The following is a 25,808-nucleotide window of genomic DNA, read 5'->3' as shown; positions in this document are numbered from 1 at the left end:
TTTACCCTGCTGAGAAATATGCTGCTCTCACTGCTCATTGAACAGAATTAAACTACGCAAGGGTACACAAGCATTAAAAAACAAGGAAAGAGAAGCAGTACAACTAAATGGAGAACTAAATCAATAAACAAAATAAACAGGCAGTTGTTTTTTTTAAGTCTTTAAAAATTAAGTTGTGCAAAGCTGATTTATCAAACTAAATTAATCTGTGAACAAAAGAGCATTCCAAGGCTGTTTCCGTAGTGACCAAGTACAAGCCCCCAGACACATGTTTTTGCTGCTCAGACAAAGTTACCAGATAGTTAATTCATTCAGAAGTAAAATGTGCAGCTCGTATTTTAGGCACACTTCCGAAACCCCTGCAATATAAACACAAACACGCACACAAGGAGACATTTTCTGAAGTAAAGGTTGAGCCTCTCTCTGTAGTCCAGTATCCTCAAGATTAGATTGGGACTGTGTGAAGTATTTTCCCAGGGATTGCAGTGTGGAGGGAAATGAAGCATGCTCTGCTGCTCTGACGCTGGCTTCACAATCAAGGCAGGAATAAAAGCTCTGGAAGTGGTATATACACTGCAGAAAAACACAGACTGTCAACAAAGGCACCAGGTACACAGAGCTGCCTGTGACATACTCCAGCTGGGAAACGAGTGACCTGAGCGACCGCCTCTTTCACTCACTGAGGACAAAAGAGCACACTACTGATAAAGAGATGATTCAGATGTGAATGTCCAACAATGCTAAAAAACTAATACGCACACGGCTGCTTTCATTTACAATATTGAAGTATTTTTTGTAAAAATTAATCATGGTAAAATTATGCGTTTCCTATGTTCATAAACATAAGAGGGGAAATGAGCTTCAAATACAGTTTCAAGCAGCTTTAAAACACTTAACTTTTTTATGACAGCAGCACAGTTGTCAAAAAGTGAACACCTTTTACGTAGAATAAAATAATTCAGTTTAACGTTTTCAATATTTCAAGATAATATCAATCAAACCTAATTAAATAAAACCGCATTAGTGCGTTTATTAATACTGAACTACAGTAACGATACTATGGAAGTAATTTTCTTTTACTGGGACTAATATTGTGATACAACTTTTGTATTGTTTTGTCACAGCATTAATGCAAGGATGGAAGCAAAGGTGCTGCCATCATCTGAGTTTTCTGACCAAATTAACCTCATTGGATTTTTCTCGCACGCACACGCAAGTGTCTCCGCAATCTTATCAAACGTGCAGGAGGGGACAGCACCAGCATTCCACTCATCCACCTTCTTCAAAATGGCAAAAGGAGTTTAGGACACGCAGTCAATAGCAGTGCCAGAATCAGGAGATGAACCAGATCCACCAGAGCACTTGTAAAATCTTAGTAACTAGCCTGAAATAGCAGTGAAATTATTATAATGTAGTAATAAACATTCTTTTTTTAATAGTTCGAAGATGCCAAGCAAGGTAATTGCAAAATAAAAACTTTTTGCACAATAAAATTGGAACAGGGACTTCAGTCCTTGTTTAAAGAGTTGACAGTTGAGTGCAATTGTATACATGCCTTTTTTATTATAAATTTATTTTTTTCATCTTAGATTGGGTGATTGGATTATGACCCTTATTTTATTGTGCCCTCAAAATGATAGAGCAGTCCTTGAAGTTCTATATCTCTTTGTTAAACTTACATTCTGAAATATAAATGGAATATTATAGTATTGTTAAGGAATACACACTAGTTTGCTTTGTGTTGTTGCCTGTTTTGAAACTTTGAAATAACCTTAAAAAAATACATTAACAAGTCCGAAACCCCAAAAAAAATACACCAACGCAAAGAAAGCCAACCAACAGGAAACTACAGATAAGTCCAATTTATGAGATTCCTATAACTTGTTTCTGGTAAGAAATAAAATAAAAATAGAATTCAAATGTATCAACCGTCTAAAGTTTTATTTAATTACAAGACTATTCCTAATACAGTGTCTGGGATTCAAAACAGGGAAAATATTCAAAACACAGCAAGAAGAATCAAACCACAGAGGGAAAAAAAACACCCTTAAAAAGCCGGGTTACATTTATGCTCAGACTAAACATTTGTCATCTGTTCCATTTTATTTGAAAGAATGCTTTGTTCTCTACTTGATGCTCATTTTACAGCTCAGAATGTACTTGCATAGGCTTTTCCTTAAACCTTCATATTTTCAGTATCAAATGTCACTTCAAAAATAACATGATATCTATGGCCCTACCTAAACTGTGGTAAAAATATGAAAAAATTGCAGCAAAATGACACAGAAAGCAAGACAGCAAAATGTAAAGTACAGTAAAGAAAAAAATATGTTCATAACAGTAATTTAACAGTTCCAATGCTATTTATTTTCCAATGCTATTTAATTAATTTAGAATGTAAATGCTGAAATGATGAAAAGCAACATTTTGCATCATTTTAAGTGCTATAATGTAAAACAGTCACATAACACTGCAACAGTGGCAAGCCGTTATCAGAAACCTGTTATCTGTGTATGGTTTGAAAAGAAATCCAAAAACTTGCTTAAAACTTGGTTAGAGTTGAGAATACCTCAACAAATTCAAATTCACAACTCTTGGTGTTACGACAGAGCAAATATGAGCTGGCATTTGTCTTCTGACATCAGTCTTTGCTGAATTGTCTTTTTTAAAAAAATGTGCATCAACACCAAACATGTACGTGTGGCCTAACAGTGACATTGCTGGAAAGTGAAGTAGTGAAGCTTCAATTTCTTAATATTTTAACAAAATATCTATCTTCTAACTAGATAAGGAAATTTACAGGTATGCTGGATCTGTGATTCAGAGTGATCATGACATACATGTAGATGTGATGATGATCAGCTTGAAAAAGGAATGAATGACATTGTTCATCTCAGCATCTGTAAAGTGAAATCTTGAAATTCTGTAAAACACAGAAAAACTGCTTGGAAAGTCAAAATACAGTCACAGTACTTTGCTAGAAATTGTAGTAGAAGCCTATCAAGAGATTCACAATTTCTGACATGTAGCATCGTAAGTAGAGCCCTGATTATATTATAATAAAGTATGTGTATATACTGTATATAAAACACACAATTCCAAGTCATACTACACTTGGGAGAGAGATCATATTTATGCATATATAACCAAAAAAATTTAATCTTCAATATTTACTGAATAAAATTCCTATGGATATTGTAAGTGATTAGATCCATTCTTGATCTGATGATCCCAGTTTTATTGGAGATGTGTTTTTCTGGAGTGACAGAGGCCCAGTGTGTAGTGAGGCTCACAGCTCCGTCTTGCCATCTTTCTCACCTGAGCTGCTGCTCTCAAGCCCCCCACCCTCCTCCTTCCCTGTCCCCTCCCCGGAGGCCGAGGTGCCAGAGGTGCCAGATGCTTGCGCCTCAAGCAAGAAGGCTAAGGACGCCGAGTTAATACAGTATCGTTTGCCAGTCGGACGGGGGCCATCGTCAAAGAGATGTCCCAGATGTGCCCCACACTGAAATGAAAAAGAACATTTAACGAAAAACGTTATTGTAATTTCCTTTTTTGTTGACCACTCATGGAGGTTGGAAAACTAAAAATTAACACTGCACTGTGAGTAGAGGGGTGGGGGCAGGTTGGAGGCAAGACAGCCTGGTTCTCTCTGTGGCACCCCAAGTAATAAAGAACCTAGCCACTTCTCGGACACGAGCAGGGTCAAACCTATTTAAAACAACTGTTTGTAAAATCACGCTGCCTCCTTAAAAGTTTGAATTATGATTCGGGGGCCCTGTGTACTTTTGTATTTGTAAATGTCCTTGTCGTGCAGTGTTATCACTTAGCATAGTGGCAGCCCCAGTCACTGACCAGTGTCAACCTGTTAGACATTGCACAACTGGAATTTGCAACCAGACCTCAGATCCAAAGTCTTGAGCACGCTGTTCACAATTTAAATGCCCAAATGAATGTAAAACTTTCTTACAACAAGGATCTAGTCTTTGTTGAACCAGGATTTGTAATCAGCCCATTATATGCTACAAGCCCTGTTAGTCATGTTATGAATACTTTCATCTTTTGCAACTAAAATAAATAAGTTTTAAAACTATTGAAATAATCCAGTACAACAGCTGAACAAGATCTATTAGAAAGGAAAAATATTAAAGGGGAACTGCAACGTTATTTTCACATTTCAGGATTCAATCAAAGAACTGGAATTGATGACCGCATATCAACCTACAGTGAAAGTACAAAGTACACAGAGATGTGTAAAATGTCCACTTAACACCATAAAATAGACAATTTCCAGGTATGTGCAGTGCCATATTGCTGTCATTGTGATTCAGAATGAAGCAAAAAAACTTTCAGCGACATGAACCGGCACTATTACAATGTAAACAAGCATGCTTACAAATACAGCTCTTTTAATCTGAAAGAATTGTTGCTTAGTCATAAAACCATATTTAATGCACATCTTAACTTAGGTCTTAAACAATTACGATAAAAAGGATCACTTAAATCAAGGAGATATCACCCTCTCACTGTGTTCTTTTCATCAGTTGCTTTTATGAGCAAAAATAAATGTAAAACCTTCTACAACAACAGTAGAAATGGCAACTTGCAAAGGTTTTGGTTCAATTTCTGGCATGGAACATATTTCATATTATAAATTGTCAGGTTTCACAATCATGTAAATTCCAAAGCAGAGAAAATTTCAATTCAATGTCCTATCCAAATTGAAAAGATTTAAAAACCAGCCTGTTTCTTTCTGTTGAAATAAAGCAACAGCTTTAGACTAAGCAAATTTTACTACTGTATTAATTTATAAATAATGTTATGAAACCAACACACACAAGACAACATTTTTTACATACTTTATCTAGACTACCGATTCATAAGAGTGCAACTGAACTGAATTCAACACATCGACTTCAAGACCATTTTGTCGACAAATACTACTACTTGTTAACTCTGCATGCAGATCATGTTGGAACACTTCAAAATGGTGGTGATATGTCTGAGCACAACTTATACTTCTGCGCTTGTACATCGCGCTGAATCTCATCGAGAAACTTGTCAGTGGGACCAACATCAGAATATGTTTATTACCATCTTTTGGCTAGGTGAATATCCCTTGGATTGACTTTCTGCTGATCCAATCGTCTGTTTTGTGTGCGGCTACTATGTTCTGCACAGCCAAATGCTCGACAGCAAGGCATTGTTTAAAATGTATACTGTAGGTGAGTTAGAAGACCATGTTTCTCATTTCCTTACAGCAACTAGTGATCAGGAAGGGCCGTTTATGTCACAACTCTCACTGTAGGCTGTGGTGAGACCAGCAGCTTGCTACAATATGGCGACCACACAGTACTTTCACAAAGTTCACAATTTTGTGCTTAATTCAAAATTTGTAGAATTTTACTATGCTGTCAATGAATTTATTTTGTTACCAAGATTTTACACCTTGTCTGAGAATTTGGGCCTATGAAGGATATAAACTGTTTTTTATAAAATTTTACCAAACCTCAAATACTAAGAGGCATTACAATACAAAAAAAGCTTGACAGATATGAGCTGTTTTTAATCACATTTCACCAAACATCAAAAACTAAGAGGCATTAAAATAAAAAAAAGCAACTGGTTCCAAGGACCCAGTACAGATTTGTTACACTTTAAAATTCTTTCTATATATTTTTTATCGTGATAATGTTGTTAAACTACTCTGCTTCATAGCCTTCATTTCAGTTGTAAAAAGAACATACCTGACTGCAACTAGTTTCAACTCTGTGCATTCCATAAGAGAAGTCATCAGTGAGACAGACTGCCTCTGGCGTTATCAAGTCAAAGAATGAAGGCCATCCTGGAGGGTGAAAGAAATCACGTATTAATCAATTGAGCTCATTACTTCCATTGCAAGACATGCCCCTGTTACTGCAGCAGCGCTTTTTTTTCTCATTCCAGATATTGTTATGCATCCCCTGCACGACCATTTTAAAAGCGTGCTCGCAAAGGGTTCTGAATGTTTACCACCGGGAATAACTGAACACAGCCTTTTAGATAAAAGGCAGCATAGCAGTGAACAGGGATTGATAAGTCGCATTTGGAATGGGAATACACAAAAATGCTACACTGAAAGTATAAAGATAATAAAGTAATATCCATAACATGTAGCTACTGGGTGCAGTGAATTACAGTGTGATGCTGTTGTTGAAAGTGGTAAACAACATTGCAGAATTGTCTGCAAGGGAGAGGTTAAAACTGCTTTATGTATATACATGGAAGCTTTATAATGAAAGAAGTTGTAATGAAACAAGTTGGAAGACTCCTGACTCGAGCTTGTTTTGGTATATGCTAGGTACACTTCAGACAGCTCTGATGTAATAGGCTGAACTCCACAGTCTCTCTCTCACCCATGACTACACACAGAGCTGTGCTATTGGTAGGTGGAAACCACAATATAAAGCACTGATTAAAAACATGCAGGGGCAGGATTCCCTCCACTATTTCTTGGCGGCATCCTACCTCGCTCAATGTGGAGGGTTTTGGACAAGTTCCTCTTTCTCTTTGGCTGCAGAGCCAGTTTGCATAGTTTATTTTTCCAGCTCATTCCAGTGGTGCTTGAAAGACTTTCATTTGTGCCTGCCCCCCCACCACACATGCTCATTTCCAGATCCCTTTATATTATTTTAAAAGCAAAAATGTTGATCACAAGTATAAGGGGTTAATCATTCACTGAGATGATCAAATAAAATGTATATAGAAATCTATGAGCATTGCTTGTGTCCTTGCATGTAAAAAAAATAAATTAAGAGGGTTCTGTCACATGCTAAAAAGGTGCTGGATTATTGCTAGCTTTTCAGTGGAAGGTAGTGACCCCTACTGGTGGTTTCACTGTGCCTGTTGATTTCCATGATTCTTCTGACAAAACATAAAACCTGTACTATAAATGGCCTGCAAGACCAGTGCTGTAGGTTGTATTCCTCTTTAAAGCAATAAAGATTCCATTAGAGCTCATCCCAAACTACAACACAATATTCAATGCAGTTTTATTATAGATACCTTATTGAAAGAGCTTCACATTTAATTGGAAAATAATTTCCATAATATGCAGATCTAAGTATTCTGATAGTATGAATCAAAACGTTTTAAGGACTTCTTCATCTTTTAAATCTGCTTTTGCCTTATTTAACATTTAAATGCGAGAAAACAGTCTCAGATCTTCAAATAAGAGACATCAAAGGTCTTCATGCTGTTTTGTCACAACATGACAGAGGAACATCACATTTTTAAAAGTTCAATTTCCAATCTTCACTCTAAATCATGCACAGGAAAGAAAATCTTTTTGGAGATAATGTAATTTATTTTAAACATAATATAATTTCCACCCCAAAACCTAATATAGAACGAAACACCACAGATAAGAAGCTTATCCAAACTTATTGTCCATTTTAAGCATACTGAAAGATTGAGGCACAGTATTTTAAACCTCTCTGTTCATTTTCACAAACTGATTGTAACTAGACTACAAAAAATACAAAACATCAAGTATAAATGCTGACAGAAAGGTCTAAAACTAGAGAAGGCATTCTACACACAAGCATATGGCATACCCTGTGCTATATTAAACAATGTTAGTTTTACTCACATATTAAAACAAACAGGCTTTGACACATCCCAAAACTGTAATCCCCATTTGGGATTCTGGTAGTGATGTCACATATGTATTTTTAATTTAATGCTTTATTAATCGTGAGATGCAAGATGACAATAAAAAATGCATCATTTAGACTCATTCAGATGAAGCTCTTAGACCAGAAAGATGCATTCTCATGGGACTGATCTTGGAACACCCAACAAACCTGCATGTTTGTACTTAGTCCTCACCCTCTGTGATGCCTCTTAGGAATTAGGAAGTTAGAGCTTTACCTTGTGCTACTATTTTAACTGAGGAACCCCACACATTACTGCAAAGAACTGCCACCATGAAATTGGTGATTATCCTCTCTAGCTCATTTTTAATTACTTGACTTCATTTATTCAGATAAGTCAATCAGAAACACTCTCCCTTACAATGACAATGTGGAAAGTATGCATTTATACGGCACACTACTTACTGGAGAAATTTAAGTGAAGTGCTCAATTGCTCAAGGGTACAACAGCAAGTTCCCACCATGGATGTGAACCCCTGACCCCCCCCCCCCCCATACAAAATACAAAGCCCTAACCACTGCTCTACAATCCTGCCTCATTCATTGTAGCTTGTATATACATGTAATATATGTATTATATATGCATATTAAAGCACATTGTACATTGCAATATACTGTACATATACTGTATACAGGAATAAGGCCAAAATGATTTTAATTGGCTCTCCCCATCAGGTCTCAAAGTTTGACCAAAATTTACTTCTAGTGATAAAGAAATTATTCCTTCAAATTCTGTTAAAAATGTAAGGAGTGATTTTTGAATCTCTGCAACACATTCCTTCTTCTATCTACAAAAGACATCAGTTTAAGACTAGTTCTTTCTATTTCTTACTAATGCTGAGAAATCAGTTCTTGTTTTCGTCTCCTCTAGACTAGACTACTGCTATGCTTTGTTACTTGGGTCATCCAAGAAATTACTTCAGAAACTCCAGCCTTATGTTGTACGCTAGGATTCAGAGCCTCTTGAACAGTAACTCCACCAACTTTGGAACATTCTTCCTGACCATATTAAAACACATGCCCTCTGCTGATTTCAAAACTTACTTGTTCTTGATGGCCTTCAATTTCTAACATCATTCTTTTAATTTAATAATGTATATGTTTTTTACATTATTCTTTTTCTGCTTCTGTACAAATATTCTGATAGATATGAATGTATGCACATTCAGATTGTAAAATTCATTTAACAATACATTTAACAATCTACACAGACTCTCAAATACATCAACATCAACTTGCTAAAACGAGTCTAAATTATATATTGGATAAACAATTCAAAATAAAATCTTTAGAATCACTAGATAGAAACTGTAATAATTTTAAACAGTCAGTGTATGGGTGGTCTCATCATAACATCTTCAATAGATGCATACTGTTTCGTTGCATGTCAGAGAAACAAAAGGTGTTGTTTTGTGTCAAGCCTGTGCCAAATCTGATTGTCTCTATGGAACTACATCAAGAATAAAACCCTGTGTTCAATATTACTGCATACTAGAAGTCTTTATGAAGAAGCAGACAGAGACCACACATTTTCAAAGATCTCCGAAAACGTCATGTAGAGCGATTCCAGTTTCAAACATAAAAACAGCAAAAACCAACAAGCCTTGGCTATATCCCAAAATATTACAAAATAAATACAAATTCAAGGGTTTTTCCCCCATTAAGGTGAAAACAAACGTATACAGCTTAGGAATCTGTGTCTGGATCTGAGTGCCTCTGCAACAATCAAAACATTCAATAAATCATTCCTCAGAATTCATGGTCAGCCTAGACTACTGGGTGAGTTAAAACACACACAGTTTCTCAAACTCTAAACATATGGTAAAACCACTGAAGATATGCTATCGAAAACCCACAAAGGATAGTCCAATTTCTTGCCACTGCCTACCTCCACTGTTTTACCACCCTCATTTAAAACACACATCTGTAACACACAATAACAATAATGCTATTATTGTGTTTCTTTTCTTTTCAGTACAGAATAAACCTTTACCTGTTCCAGGCTACACATGCGGATGCAGCTACATACTCAAACTTCATAAACAACAACAACAATAATAAATAATAATAATAATAATAATAATAATAATAATACAAAGTTAGGACCACAGGGTTTTCATTTCTTTGCTTTATCCTGGATTTCACCCCCTCAAAAGCTATCCAAAGGCATTTTCTCATTAATTGCTAAATGGTCCCATATACTGGTAACTCTATATCTTTTTCCTCTTCTGAGATGAAAACCTGATGGAGTAGGTGGAGCTGTGCACAAATAAGGAAGTAAAGACACAGACTAAGGAGCTTCAATTCAACGTAAAGAGAAAAAAAGAAAGGGTAAACTTATGATGGGGCTGTATTTCAGAATATCATTGAACTAACTGATAGAAAATGCAGATGTCATGTAGTAGTGGGCTGCTGTTGAGCTTAGAAAAGTACAAATATTTAGTGCACAAACTTAATAGTCAGTCCAAAATGAATAGTTGCATTCCTTGAAAATCAATGTGTGTGACCTAGCTCTGCAGGTATATCTTGCAGACCCTGAGAATATGGTCATTTACAAAGTTTTAAGCAGTCTGGCCAATAACTACAAAGAAATAATATCCCAATGAGACACAGGAAATTCTTCAGGGAAAGAAAAAAAAACTCAGAAGATAAAAAATGTCCATGGATAGTTATTTAACTAATCAAATGAATAAGTATTATCAATATGTAAAAGTACATGTGTGTGCAATGTAGAAAAGCTTAAACAAATCTGAGCCTGGATTCAGTTCTTGGGACAAACTAGACTTGGCTATTGCCATGCGTTAAATTACTTTAGGTTTAAGAAAGCTACTTAAAAAAACATTATCTGAAACCTCTGGAATTTAAGTCTTTGATCCAATTTAGGCATGCATGTGTGTTGCTACCATTACAGCTTATTAAAATATCTTTTCACATTACTAAGCAGGAGACAAGGATAGCAGGACAATTAGAAAAGGTTATGAAGGCCTTTGTCTAAAGAAAACTTCCTGGGCCTCAGGAAATCTGGAAACTGTTTACTTTTAAAGCTTTAAGAGTTACTTTATGTATACTGTATTTCACTTTGACTCGGGCTGGAGGTACGCATACATTTGTCCAATAAACTATTGTTTTACATTTCGGTTAGTGACCAGAAGACATAATTTTTTTTAAATTATGTTTCAGCAGGTTTAGTCATTTTCAACCTCTGTGTTCTAATGTTTGCATTTAATACAGTTAATACACAATCTTCAAATCAGTATCATCAAAAAGGAATGTGGCAGACAGTAAACATGCACATGGTTCAATTTGCCTCATAAATCTGAATGCAAGGGCTTTTACACATTGATTATATGAAAACCCTTTTAACTCCCAACCTATTCATGTCTACAAAGCAAAAATATAGCAAGGTTTTTCGTTCAGTTTAAAATTAACTGTTACTAAAATTCTCTATACATGAAAGCATTAAGCAGCTGTGGTTTCTTTGAGATGACATGAGAGGTTATAAAGTAAAAAGCCTATTTATGGAAAATACATTTTTCTTGGCACACAAAATCCTTAAATGTGGTTATGATTACATGTACACATTGGAAACAAACGTATTGTAGTTCCCTCACTCATATTTCCCAGGAGATAAATTTTATTTTATACGCCTTCCTTTTCAACTCCTTCAAATGCAAAAATTCCTTAGGAAATTATGATGCATGAAAACAGACTGAATTTAGTTTCTTCAACAAGAATTCTAATTTACACTAGTGGCTGTGTGCCAAAGTGCAGTAGAAGCCTGGTGTTTACAGCTCTACAACTTTCATTACAGACCTAATAATTCTTCTTTGGTTCGGACACAGGCAAAGGATACACTGCGCAAATTTAAACAACATTTAACAGCTCTTGAACACAGCCATTCTGCAGGATTAATCTGGAGATATGCATATTTAACTGAATATCAGACCCAAGTCTAAAAAAAGGAAGTGTCTATTTTTTTCTTTAATTTAGTCTAGGGAAGTTTCAGATCCACGTATTTATTTTGGTTAGATTACCTACTCTACTTAAAATAGTAAATGTTTACACTAGCAGACAAGAGAATGTGTGATGTATCAGAGCTGTCAGAATCCCTTTATAAACCAGATCTGAAAATGGGCTCATATAATCCACAGAGCTATCCTTTACGCATGTGGATTACAGTGTAACTAACAACCCTGTAACAAAATAAAATCAAGCAGCATTTTCTAGAGTTGCATATTTTCTGCTTTTTTCATCAGATGATGTCTTCATTTTTTTTCCCCCACAAAGAACAATTTCTTGAAGAAATCAGAGCACACTAGCTAAAATGCAATGATTTAATTTCATTGATTAATTTGATTAAACTAAGCAAGACACATTTAATTTTTTTCCAAAACAGTCCCAATCTACATTCAATCTTTATCTGCAGGAGAATATACAAAGACTTAGAACACATTCAAGCAACACAACCCCATTTTCAAAATTTAAGCTCCTCTGCCTATATAGTGTCATGTTTAGTTTAGGATGTTTTAAATTAAATAAATAATATTAGAAATGAATTGTGTGCTCTTTATTTGTTTGAACATGAATTGCAAAGAACTTTCAAATCTTTAGGAGATGAATAGGAGACCCTGTCCATCTCCTATAATGAACAGGCTGGCCACTACTAATTTCAAGGGCGCAATTCAGAATAATAAGTCACTGACAGTCTCTCATCCAAATAGGACCTAACTCCAGGGTCTTTGGGTTTTATTTTTGTCAAACTCTTTTTGTCAAACTATAAGCCAATTACTGGCTTAATTTGTTGTGACTAATGCTATCTTTAAAACTGGCTTACTTATTTGAGACTGATATGATCTTTAAATACCAAGTGAAGACAGATACCGATAAACAGAACATACAGATAAACAGATTGGTGTTGTCAAGGCTAGGGGTTGCAGAACATTAGCTGTAGCCTGTTTTGTAGACATTTATATATTCTATTTTATTAACTGTTGTTGTCTATGTGTTGATGGGGTGTAATTAGTGTTCATGTAAAAAGCATAAAAAATAAGAAAACTCTAATACATTTGCACACTGAACTTCTTTCAGTCCTTTTAAAGCTACTTTTTTCTTATGTATCTGGAAATTAGTTTGGAGAGCTTAGCTACCTTGGAAAATGCTACTGCTAATGAAAATTCTAATGAATAACTGAAATCAAAAATAGTTTAATATCCATATATATACTGTATAATATGCAAGGCATGTTGCAATTAAGTTGCAATGTTTCAAATGGGATAGGAAAGCAGATATGTCAAATGTCATGTTCATTCCAGTACATTACTAACAACACTGCATGCCTCAATTAATTCTGCGATTTCATAAGAAAATTGTCAATATATATGGTATCAAAAAGAGCAACAATTTAGATTTGAGAAATTCCTAGGGATTAAATACTTCCATTTATAGACAAAATACTAATTACACAATCTGAGATAGTGTTAATTAAAATTACTTTCTGAAAATATTTTAACTTCCTTAAGTTATCCATTATTACACAATTCAAGACTCTAAAAACAGTCATATAATGAACAGAGATTAATAACCATAAAGTAAATGTGTTACTTTTTTTCCTGTACCCCATTAGCCATCTCCCTACATATACACTCATTCTTGTAATCATCCATAAAAAGGCTTTTACGGTCATGTTTTAGTTTTTGTAATGTAAAATAAAGAGGCCAGATAAAAGCAAATGCTCTCATAATCTGTCTATATAGATGCATAGCCTTGGAGACCATTGATCATGATAATCAAAACAGCCTGCATATAGTTTACAAAACTATAAGCTTGTACCCCGATAAAGCTGCAAAATGGGTGATTTTATTTAAAGCAAACATTTTTAAATTTAACAAGGCAGGTTACATATACCAGTACTTTCCTTGCTGGAACTGTCTTCAGAAAAGATAGTCAATCTTAGCCAAAATCCCAAGGAGTCAGACTCACTTACCTTTTTTCAAGTAGAATTGTATTTGTAAGCACACTTTATATCCATTTCTTTGTCATGACCAATTTAGCTTAGAAAACATGAAGCAATGTCCATCCAGCGCCAGAATTAATCAGTGTTCCCCCCTTGAACTGTGTATAATACTCCTAAAAAGTTTTGGATTTTTTTAATCAAGTAATGGCATCACTTGCTCAGTGCTATCACACTTCCCGTATGTCCATGACTTCCTGTCTTTTTCTGCTGCTCTAAAGTGCTTTTAAGATATCTTAGCACATACAGACAAGAGTGTGGAGATGCTGTACACAAAGTGATGTTTTGTTGTTAGGATTTTTATCTTCTGATGGCTACTGCAGCTGGCATCATTTCATGTGTAAGGGGAAAATATGAAGTAGGAGAAAACAAACATATCTGATCACCAGCCAATATATTTCAAAATAAATTACCATGCTTTGACTTACAGGTAGCAGTAGTATATATTTTTTAACACTAGCTACCCTTTAAAGAAGGAAAAACACAGTGATATTGTGGTAGGTCATAGGTATGGCAATGTGTGATCAACTGGCAAAAATAAAAGAAATGTCAAAGCATTCCAACCAAGGATATAGGTGCCAACCTGAATAGTTTACATAAGCCATATACTGTACACCACGTCATTCAGACAACAAGTGCAAAGGGCATACTTGGGCTCCTAACAAAGTGCACTAAGCATGCAAGCTAATAATGAATGATGACTGGAAAATTGCAGAACACAGAAAACAATGTATTTAGATACTCATAACATACTTGGATTTCTCAATTTAACCATTCCATCAGCATTTAATTTTAGTCAAAGGGATAACCGGAGATATGCTAACATTCGACTTACTACTTCATTACTTATTTTTCACCTATGCATTTGTTAAACTTTTATCCCCCATTTTTCTTTTCTATATTGGATTTTTTTATTTTTACTTTTTTATACCACACATATGTGACTGCCTAGAGTACAAAGGAAACATTGTGAGTGCAAACCATCTGATATCACAAGGCACAAACGTCCAATTACCATGGACTCAACTCAAAGGAAGGGTAAGAAAAGAGACCTGACAAGCCATTCATGCCTGCAGTCATCAGCTATTAAGGGTCAAGGCTGAGACCCTCCCAGGAATCTACAGAAGTCAGTGGGTAAACTGGAGTTGACTAATTTACCTTGTGGATTATCTATGTTACCATAAGATTAAACAGGAAATCATACTATTTCACAATCCTGGACTCTGTTTTTACAGAATGGGGTGTGTGTACGTCTGCTTGGGATGAGAGTTACTAACAAAGAATGTTGTTGAATGGAAAATGTAATGGGAAAAATACATACTTTTATAAGTGGGTCACTGATTTCATTATTTGATTATGATATGATTTATTCCATTTGCATTTTACTTTTATTTAATAGCACATTGACTACATTAATTAGTTATTGCATGTCTGAATGTATCCCTAAATGAACTGAACCATCCTTCCACCATTGGTGGTACTGGAAGCTTATTTAATAACATTATCCCACCTTGGTATAAATATGTGCAATTACTATGGCCATATTACAGGATATCACAAGCACCTTTAATAAACACATCACTTTACCAGGTAGAAGGCTGCTCTTGAATGGTACATCAGCAAAAAAGCACCATTAAGGATTTATTTAGGATTGTGCAGAAATTCAGATGTAGATTTGATGGCATTCGGAGGAGTGTATAATTTAAAATGTCTATATGGACGAAGATTCATTAAACATGATTGAAGTAATTCAGATTAAGATGCAAGCAATATTTTGTTGAGATGTTGAGAAAGCTCTACTGAACTGTTCACAAGCAATCACTCTTTTAAATATGCTCTGCAAGATAACCCTCAGGCTGCTAACATTACAGAGCACTTTCAAAGTAGTTAACAGTTGTAACACTATGCCTATTGAACACAGCCAAAGACACCAACCGTGGTTTCTTTGTCAGTATAATTTAAACTTTATAAAGATGCAGGAGAATTTTCAAAATTTTCTAAAATGTTTTCATGAAAACAATATCCAGAAATACAGAAGGATGTTACATCTTCAGTCTCTGCAAATAAGCAAAGAAAACCAGAGAGTTCATTTGGGGTTCACTTCCTTCACATGCTGAAGGTTGATCTATTTATATGTTTAGCGGAAGATGACAATTTACACTGCCTCAGAACATCCATTACTGTTCAACAGTTTTAACAGAGATATAAAGGAGAGCTTACCTGACCCAGAGTCAAACTTGGTTGTGGACCTGCAAAAGAAAAAACAGCATTAACAGAGAATAAAAGGTAGAAACGGTCACAATATTTATTTTTCTTCAGATATGCATGAAACAACAGACCCCATTTCCTTCACAAATATAAAAAACAGGCAAATAAACTGAGCAAAAATTAGACAGGACAAAACCATTTTAACCACAGATCGTGTCATTGGCAGGTAGACACGCTTTCTTGAAGAGATATACTTATTTTATTGGAGAAAAATGAAACTTGAATGCAGTCCTTCCCCAAATCTCTGATTATCACCAAAAAAGCAAATGAATTAGCCCATCACACTTTTATATAATATTAACATGTAAAAAAACATTAATTTACATGGGTTTTCCTTTTAATTACTCCAGAAAAGAACTACTACTGAACTTACAATCCAGTTGGATACAGGATAGCCATCAATAAAACATGTGAAACCCCCCCATTAAATGTCTTACCTTAATATTTCATCAATTTCCCTACGGGATTAATAAAGTATTATCTATCTCTATCTATATTTTTTATCAACTTACAGACTCATTAACTGTGTTAAAAGTAATCAATTTTGATTAGCTCACTTGAATCCTCCTATTGACAAAACAATGACTCTTCAACTTCTTGTAGCACATTTCATACAGGCTGACCAATCTGGTAAGGATTTACTGTACCCCTGCAATACCAACATCTTTTGGAAATAGTTTTGCATGTGATGTTCTTAATTCAGCTTTTATGCTGAAATTGGTCAATGGGTTTTCTTCTGAACCCTATCAAACGTATTTTGCGCTGGTGGTGGTCCAAACTGAAGAAAAACTATAAATTTTGCTGAAATGAAGAAATTGCTCTGATTGTCGATTCAGATTGATTGGTGTTTACAGGTAGATCTCAATTTACAAGACAGATTCTTCTAAACAGCTTTGTGTACTGTAAATCAACAATAATAAAAATCAATTTCCCATAAGAATGCATGCAATTAGGGGATGCATTCAGTGTCTGCTCCCAAATAAAAACCTTACGCATTTATTTTATTAGAAACATTTATATAGTTGTACAAAGAATTCTTGTTTAAAGTAAATGTTTGTTAATGCATCACTTTCAGAAAAAATGTGAAGGTAAGTGTCGTTAGTGGTGGCTAAGTGAGTTTTTAAAAACTGATTTTTAAAGAAGCTGGTTTTGTTATAAGGCTCTTTTAACAAATATTTTGCACTAAACTTAATTTTTTAGATTTTTTTCCCCAAATAGTAGCTTAATTACCTTTAGTTCTCATTTATTTCAGACTTCAAACATACAGCATAAGCAAAAGGCAGACTAAGAAAAATAATCTTTATTTTATTTTATCTTTATTTTGCATTAAGACCTTTGGGGATGTTAGAAATTACACATTATTTGCCAACAATTAATCATCCAATCGTAAGAAATACAGTACATCAGTATCAGAATAAATGATACCAAAAACAATCAATATCTTTATTTATATAGCAGCTTTCATTAAATTGTAACTGTAATTATAATTAAAGTGATTTACAGAGTGAGCATAAAAAAACATCATAAAAATATGAAGACATAAAAGATTTTTACAAAAATAATGATTAAGGCAAAGAGAATATAAGATGAACAGTGACCAGTCCGTTACCCAAGTGACACTGTTCATCCTGGCATGCAATTGGATACACACAGTGTACTGTATATCACCTTAAACACACTGCCTGGTGCTGGCCACACCCACCCATGATCAAGAGAAAACTATTCGTGTCCTAAATCAAGAAGCACAATATATTCTTGAGGGATGTTAATCCCAAACTGCACAAATTAAGATTTTAGGAAATGTTGAACATGCTTTTCTGGCATATCAGTGTTCTTCCCATCACCTCCATCAAAGAGAGGATGTCATCTAGAAGAGCGATAGGCTGGTTGAGTGGGAAGGTCTTGGTCTTCTATGAGTGACTGTCTTTCGGAGGGGGCAGCAGGTCGAGCTGCTTAGCAGAGATTGCCAGCATTCGTAGTATGCATTTCTATGTTTTCCTGTGCTTACAACATTGGCATTGTTCCAAAATCACGCACATTCTCCTACCTCCCTATTTGCTGGAGATACCTTTTTTTAAATACAATTGGTCACTTACGTTCGTAGCATGCATTCCTATAGAATGGTATAGAATTACATAGTAGCTCGTGTCCACTTAAGTATTAGCGCGCGCTGTATCGTAGTACATAGGCTGCATATTCCACACAAACTAATTTTATTAAAATAGAAAATATGAAAACCCGTCCCAATTTTTCAGTGCACACTACAAAGTTCGAGGGTCACATGGCGTACCACCTGGTGGCACTCCATAGTTTGAGAACCACTGGTTTATACAGTATGTGAGGAGGAGAACCTTAAAGTCCTACAAATTTTATAGTCACATTGACTACAGAAAAGGCTTGGAAATACATCTTGAATCCTGACACAAAATGTTGTGGTGAACTCAATGGGTTGCAGCAGTCATTTTACTTCCTCAATGGGATACACAATCAAATACTGATCTTGCATTCCACTTAAGGAATGTGTCCCTATGCTTATGGTCACTTGAAGTCACTGGCATGTATGTTTTTCTTCTAATATGATCAAATCTATGCCTATGGAATTACTCAAAAATAAAACATGATGATGCACTTATTGTTAATACTAATGTCATGATCAACAACACTTTTGCCTTTCTCTTAACAAAATAACAGTTTTGACTTTGCTGTCCCAGTATTTTCCAAAGAAGGAATAAGAAGAGGTACAACAGATAAAAGTACAGTCCATATACTGCAAATGGAGAGTATATCTAGTGGAAACAATGCAACTCTTGAACACAGAAGATAATGCCCCTGCAGGATAAAGGTACCATAAAATGATACAGAAAAATACTCTCTGTGAGAAAACACCGTCATGTGAATCTAAAGGATAAAATGCTGATTCCCCAAAAAAGTTATTCATAAACCTCACATGTGAATGACACTTCATATTCTTTTGTGGTTAAAAACAAGAAAATGTTCTAGACATTAGCCAAACAATCTGAGCATTTTAAAAATGGAAAATATGCAGCTCTTGTGGGAACATCATGTTTCTGATACTGGATAATACTAGCTATAAATTCAAAGGCTTTTCTAGCTCACCACTGAGCTGTGGGAAAAGTTCATCTGGATAATCAGTCTTGAGATGCTGCTGATGTCCTGTCAGGTAGAATTAACCTTCCATTTCTTCCTATCCAGGCAGGCTCGTATTAGAAAAGCACTATGTAGATCGTCCTCTTGAACCAATTAGTGAGTATGCTCTAGTCAGATAAGCACTGAACATGAATAAATACCGGTTCATCGAAAGACAGCTGGTTTCACTGCACTGCAGTGCATAATCAAGAGATGGACTTCTACAGAACTGCTCTTGGAGCTCATACCTTAGATTATTTGTTTTTTTCTTGTTAAATTCTTTAGATTTGTCTCCTATGGTTAATTGTAAGCATGGTTCCACTGTTATTTGTTACTAATTGAATTGTTACTTCTGTAAACTATTTCAGCAAAAATAGATCAAAAGCAAAAAAAAAACATACTCCAGGACTGAAGAAGAAATAAAAGGGTAAACTACCATGTTGTGATCCATGTTGAAGAATGCTTTGCTATTGGGTGTTAAGAGTACATTTAAGACTGACTAAACAAGATTTTTAAATCCGATTTAAATGGATATAATCTGGTATAGTCAATGTATTTTTGTCTAATTGTCTCCCCAATTTGACGTACTAAATTCTGGCTTCAGCCAACTGCGTTTCATACCTGTGATCAAAGGATAAATCCATCAGGTGAGAGTCCTGCAACTTGACCATCTGCCTAGGCCTTCTGTTCATCCACTGATATCCATCAGTTCATGCTGTAGCAAATGCTCAGAGCTCCAAAGCATGGGTTCCCAATCCTGGCCCTGGAGGCCTACACACCTGATACGTTTTGTTCCAGCCAAGCTCTCAGTTAAACAACATAACCCATAATTGACCTAATAGGATATGAACTGACTGTTTTCAGCTCTTAAGCATGTTGGATGTTGCCCTTTAACTACTGCATTTCACATGTAACATACCGTAAAATTTCAAACTTCTGAAAAGAAAAGAACTTTGTGTGAAGCAATTTGATAGGTCATTTAAGCTCCAATTAGGTAACTAAGCTCAGCTGGACTGAAAACCAGCAGGTGGGTGGCCATCCATGACCATGATTGGGAACCCCCACTCTAGAGGACTGTGAACAGCCCACAGATGCTCTGTCTTCACCAAATGGAGTTTTAATGCTCTATGCTGATATTTTTCAACAAGAAATAAATAATATTATTAAATAATATATATACTGTTCTCTAATATATCTCCAATAAACCAAATTACACAAATTGGTATATGTGTCTAAAGTTCCTAGAATTCAACAATGTAGTCTTTGCCTACAGGATTCAGCCTTTAAAGCATCCACTTAAGGATAACCTACTAAAACCGAATCTTGGCCCTAGTCAGTGCTCAGAATCTATTATTCTACAACTCATCTCCCTTAAGCAGCTCAATAAATGAATATCAATACTCATACATTGTTGAGTGACAGTGTTTAAAGCATTTAATCCTGTGTAGTACATACAGTAGTAAGTACATGCCAATAGTTACATACAAGAGGAGGACATTGGGTATGGTAGTAGTTGTTTGATTCAAGTTGCTTATCCAGATGTTTCTTGAAAGAAACCAAAGTATTGGTCTGCGAAACCAAAAACAACATGGCTGGGTAGATTGTTCCATATTCCTAAACCTTCTGTTCTTGACTTTAATTTCACATCCATATAGTCCTCCGATTTGTGGTTAACTGTTCATTCTGAAGAAATCTGCTGTGTTGTCTTTGTCAGCGCCTTGAATACTTATATCGGCTTATATCTGCTCGTAGTCTTTTCTGTTCAAGACTAAAAAGGTTCAGTTCCTTCAGCCTGCCAGTGTAGGACATTCTCTTATAGCCCCAGAATGTATCTGGTTGCTCTTCTCCTGACTGCAGAGCAGCAATATCTTTTCTATACCACGGAAACCAAATCTATACATAATATTCTAAATGAGGATTTAATTGTAGATTATACTGTATAATATGAATATAACACCCCTTGATCCCAATTCTAAGCTTTTAATTTTACATCCAAGCATTTTGTTTGCGTATTTGCATCCCCACATCCCCACAAATGACATGTCAACTCAAACCTAAGTCTGTTTCAAATGTAGCAACTTCAAGCTTTTTCACATATTTATAATTAATGTTTTTATTACCTGCACACAATACCCTGCAGTTGTTTATATTAAATGTTATCTGCCAAGCGTTTGCCCAGTCATTAATTTTATCAAAATCTATTTTAATTTCATATGTTGCTTCATCAGTGATAGCTAATTCATCTTATTTAATATTATCTGCAACGTGGCCAGTTTCTAATGATTAAATCAAGATAATATAATTTAAGAAATGCAGTGGTCCTAGTACAGATCCCTGTGGTACTCCACTAATTTTATTATTCTAAATAGAGCACTCACCCCTTATCTGTACCCTCTATTTCTATTTAATGGAAATTTAATATCAAATAATTTAACCTATTTAACCTTGAGTGCTTCTAGTACCTAAAACAAAGTTCTGTTCCAATACCTAACTTTGTCCTTCCACTGCCTGAGGCAAGTTGTTGATTTCTTCTTTTGTGAACACCTGGGTGAAATACTCATTTTGTACATCAGCCACAGCACATCATTGTCTAGACCTTTACAGTTTTTGTTTAAAATACATTTTACTTCATCATTGCCATTTCTTTTGCTATAGTACTGAAAGAACATATTTTAGCCTAAACTGCATCAGTTTCTCTGTTGGCCTTTCTAATATCATTTTTACCTGTGCATGCAATACTTTTTCTCTATCTAAATCATGTTGCTTTTTAATGATTTTATACAGTGCTCCTTCCCCTTATATTTTTCCTTATTGACTTGTTGAACCATTTTGGATTATGTATTTTGGTTTTTGATTTATTTATTTTCTGGATACAATTGTTCTGTGCTTCAAGCAGAATCTGTTTAAACTGATTTCATACCTTTCATATCCTATCCCATCTTACGCTTAAACTGTATCTCATTCAATCTACTTTAAAGAAACTGTAAACATTCACTTTGGATTCTACTTGAACAGTTTTAAAATATACTTCAAAGGATACCATATTATGATCATAGTTCTCTAATGGTTTACCTCACTGTCTTGATTGTTTGAAAAGACAAGATCTATACAAGTATTTCCTCATGTAGATGTTCTGACAAACTGGTTAAGAAAGCAGTAATTAACCATGTCTACCATTTCAGTTTCTGTTGCTGATATTGTTATGGGTCTTTCCCAGTCCATGTTTAAACTCTCATAAATATTATTCTCATAAAAATTGCTTTGCACATAAAATCTTAATTTCATTATACAGTGTTGAATTATAATCAATACCAGCATTTGGTGATCTATAGCTTGCTCCTAACACCTCTAAGACATCTATACCTCTGGAAAGTTCTTTTCAATTAGCCTACGTAGATTCAGAGTTTCATGACCATTCTAGCTTAAAGAGGAAATGCAATCACAATTGCTCATAACAGTTATTAAATCTCGGTAACAAAATATTTATTTAAAAAAATTCATTAAATTTATAGAAAAAAAAAATTAAAATTTTGAATTAAGCACAAACCGGGAATTTTGTGGAAGTACTATAAGTTGCCATTTTGTCTCAAATTCACACTCGAGTTGCCCGGAATTCCGACATGATGACCTTCCTGCTCACTAGCAATGACTAAAGTAAAGCGATACATGAGTAAATAAATATCGGCTGTGTACCAGACAGTTCACCACATAAATGTTTCAACAAGATCAGCATGCAATGTTAACAAGTTGCGTTTGTCGGCAAAACCATCTCGAAATTGAGAGCAGTTTTTCTATAGGATTAAAAGCCTGCTTTTTTACCATGTAATAAGCCGCATCACATTAACGGATGTTTTGTTTCCTGGTTCTGAAACACAGAACATACCTGGAAATTCCATCTATTTTGTGATATAAAATAGAGGTATTTTAGATTTTACTTTTATTGTGGTTTGAAATGCACTCCTCAATTCTGATTCTTCTTAACCACGTAATATAAAAAGAGCATTACAGTTCCCCTTTAAGAACCTGAATACTCTTTTGATATACTGTACAGTGCTACAACTCCACCTCTTCTATCTTTCCAGTCTTGCTGAAAGAGAGCACATCCACTCATGTTATACTCCTCTCCATAATTTTCAGTTAGGCAGGTTTCTGTGATTCCAAGAACATCAGAATTACCTGCTGGTAGATTCTATTTCATCAAAATGTGTTTCTAGTGCTCTTAGCATATAGGTAAAAGCACATCATAACCTGATCATACCTGAAGCATGTAACTTCCTTTTCCAGGAATTATCTTTGATGTCATGCCTCCAGAAGAGATAGAAACCCTTTCCACTGTAAGCCAAAGCTGCAGCTCAAAAAAATGTTTATACATAGAGGAATTTCCATCCTGGATATATATATAATTATATTTACTTATTTTTAAGCATTTAGTTATTTTCTTTTGCAGTTGGAAAATAAGTTTGGCATTTCAAGTAAAGGATATCTTGTTCTAAATAAAAAAAGGCTAATGACCACTGATTTTTCTTCTTCCTATTTACAATGCCTAACGTTTCACTTAATGTGCAGTACTATCAGTGATGCCTGGTTATAGTTCACGATAACACGCCACCTCTCTGTTACAAGACAACATTCATAATTTGTTAGCATAGTACCACATAAGATTAAAAAAAATGGTGTGCCTCCAGACGTTTGGTGGTTATTTTGTTTTATGTCAACACTTTGTAGATACACAAAGTATTTTAAATAGTTTCTTGTTGACTTACTTGAATAAGGGAGTCCCACAGACAACACATGTGTATATTCCCTCTTCCTTGTGGTCTGTGAATTTTCCTCTGAAGGCACTACAAAGACAATCCCAGAATGCAAGATCAGTCCGAATGCCAACCAGCTCAAGTTATGTCAATAACTTCCACTAGATCAGATTTACTGTATACAGTATATACAGTGAATATACAGGCAATCGTTCTTAAGTAAAAACATTTTGCTAGGAAACCATCTGGACATATATTTATGCAAGTAATTTTTGGAAATGCAGCCCATTTCCATTTATTTTGCTGCATTTGTTTCTAAATTTTGTATACTTGAAATGTTTTGGTCCTGCAGCACTAGTGGCCACTGTTGACACAAGATATTACATCAACAGGAATTTATTAATGAAGCTGTGACTTTTATGAAGGAAGGCAACAGATAAGGACATGTTTACATTCATTAACTTTAAAGGGAAATTTAACATACTAAGCTACTTTGAAACATCCTTCCTGATTGATTTTTTAACTCATTCTGAACTGAGTTTCAAAACTTAAAAAAGGTACATGGATGACACAGATAAGAAAAAAAGGATCAGAAAACTGCACAGTGAAAGATATAAAACTCCATATTGAATCCAGAAAACCGTTTCTGGATTTTAGTTATAACCCTTTAATGACTGAAGGTTTAATTTAAAAAAAACTCACTGGGAATTAACCATTTGTAAAATAACTTACAAATTAAACCTCTGTTATTATGTCATGTTGTTGGCCAACTAATAGACATGAGCCCTGGGTGTATGGATCCATTCTGTACCATTCACTAAACACTAGGGTTCTGACTGAAGTAGAGGTTGCAATGAAAGTAGTAGCGAATGAAAGTGATTGAAAAGCTATGTTCTATATTAATTCTGAAGCAGATCCACCCAGTATAGAAAACTACTATAGCTCTTCTGTACTGAGTGAAAATTCTACAATTAGCAGGGAGTGAATAAATATATATTTTATTTCTAGTTTTTCCACATTTTGACTTTTGACAAGGAAACTGCGGCATTAGGAAAATATTTTGAAAATTAACAATCTTTAAGTCTGGAAAGTAATATATTTAATACAAATCAGCTGTATCATTTTTAACAAAAAAGTCTTGTGTGTTCCACACCTTGCTTTTATTATCCTTTCACCCCCTTTTTACGATCTCCCAATTTTTCTTAATAAAAAGGAGTTTTTTAAAATGACCTAATCTTAGGTATGTTTGGAGCACTAAATCATTCCACTACCCTAAAATAAAGAAAAAAATACTTTGGTGCATGCTGAGATACCATGCCTAAAACCTATTCCCAGCTAACTGTTGGAGGGCCACTCATTTGAATGAACAAAAAGTATGCATTCTCTCAGTGACAGCAAGACACATTTGAAATGATTAAGATCCTGTGTGTGGCACAAAAGGAGGACAGAAACAAAGAAAATAAAACCTTTATCAGGAAACAAGCAGTTACATCACTAATAAATCTGATTCAGAGGTGACCCAGGGCTAAAAGCCAAGATCCACAGTATAAATTAAACACCAAAATGGTTAGCCTTGGCAGGTACTCTCAGAACTGGAATCTGCAGAGAGGGGTTGGATTTTACTCACTAAAAAAAGTTTTGGAAGTAAACACTCCTTTATTCAGCTCTCAGGGCTAGCTTCCAAACTCTACAGCCATGTGAGGGCAGTTATTGAGCATTTTTAACATTCCTACTGCAAATGAGCCAATAAATACTTTCTCCACATGTGCTTTGCCAAAGCAAAAAAAAAGAAAGAATGTCACAAAACTATCACTTATTATTCTTATTTTTGGCAGACAATCTTTGAGATTACAAAGAACACCTTCAAGATCAACTTGCTAGAGGGCAACTGGGGCATATACAGTATATACACAGTGAAGGGCATATATACTGTACATATTT

General features: G+C 35.0%; 1 protein-coding gene across 6 annotated transcripts in view; it reads right to left on the bottom strand.

Annotated features, from left to right (window-relative positions):
* Nucleotides 1-1,926: 1,926 nt before the first annotated feature.
* Nucleotides 1,927-25,808, bottom strand: part of msrb3 (methionine sulfoxide reductase B3) — a 44,750-nt gene continuing 20,868 nt past the window's right edge. For all 6 annotated transcript variants that reach the window (XM_088923361.1, XM_088923360.1, XM_088923362.1 and 3 more), the window contains 4 exons: nucleotides 23,880-23,957; nucleotides 15,922-15,950; nucleotides 5,745-5,842; nucleotides 1,927-3,502 (listed from right to left, as the gene is read on the bottom strand). In XM_088923361.1, coding sequence (XP_088779487.1) covers nucleotides 3,290-3,502; nucleotides 5,745-5,842; nucleotides 15,922-15,950; nucleotides 23,880-23,957 — 418 coding nt within the window. In that variant the 3' untranslated portion in view covers nucleotides 1,927-3,289. The remainder of the gene's footprint in view (nucleotides 3,503-5,744; nucleotides 5,843-15,921; nucleotides 15,951-23,879; nucleotides 23,958-25,808) is intronic.

Source organism: Atractosteus spatula, chromosome 8 (genome assembly GCF_055471065.1).
Source record: "Atractosteus spatula isolate fAtrSpa1 chromosome 8, fAtrSpa1.hap1, whole genome shotgun sequence".
Lineage (NCBI taxonomy): Eukaryota > Metazoa > Chordata > Actinopteri > Semionotiformes > Lepisosteidae > Atractosteus > Atractosteus spatula.
This window is presented reverse-complemented; position numbering and strand designations above follow the sequence as displayed.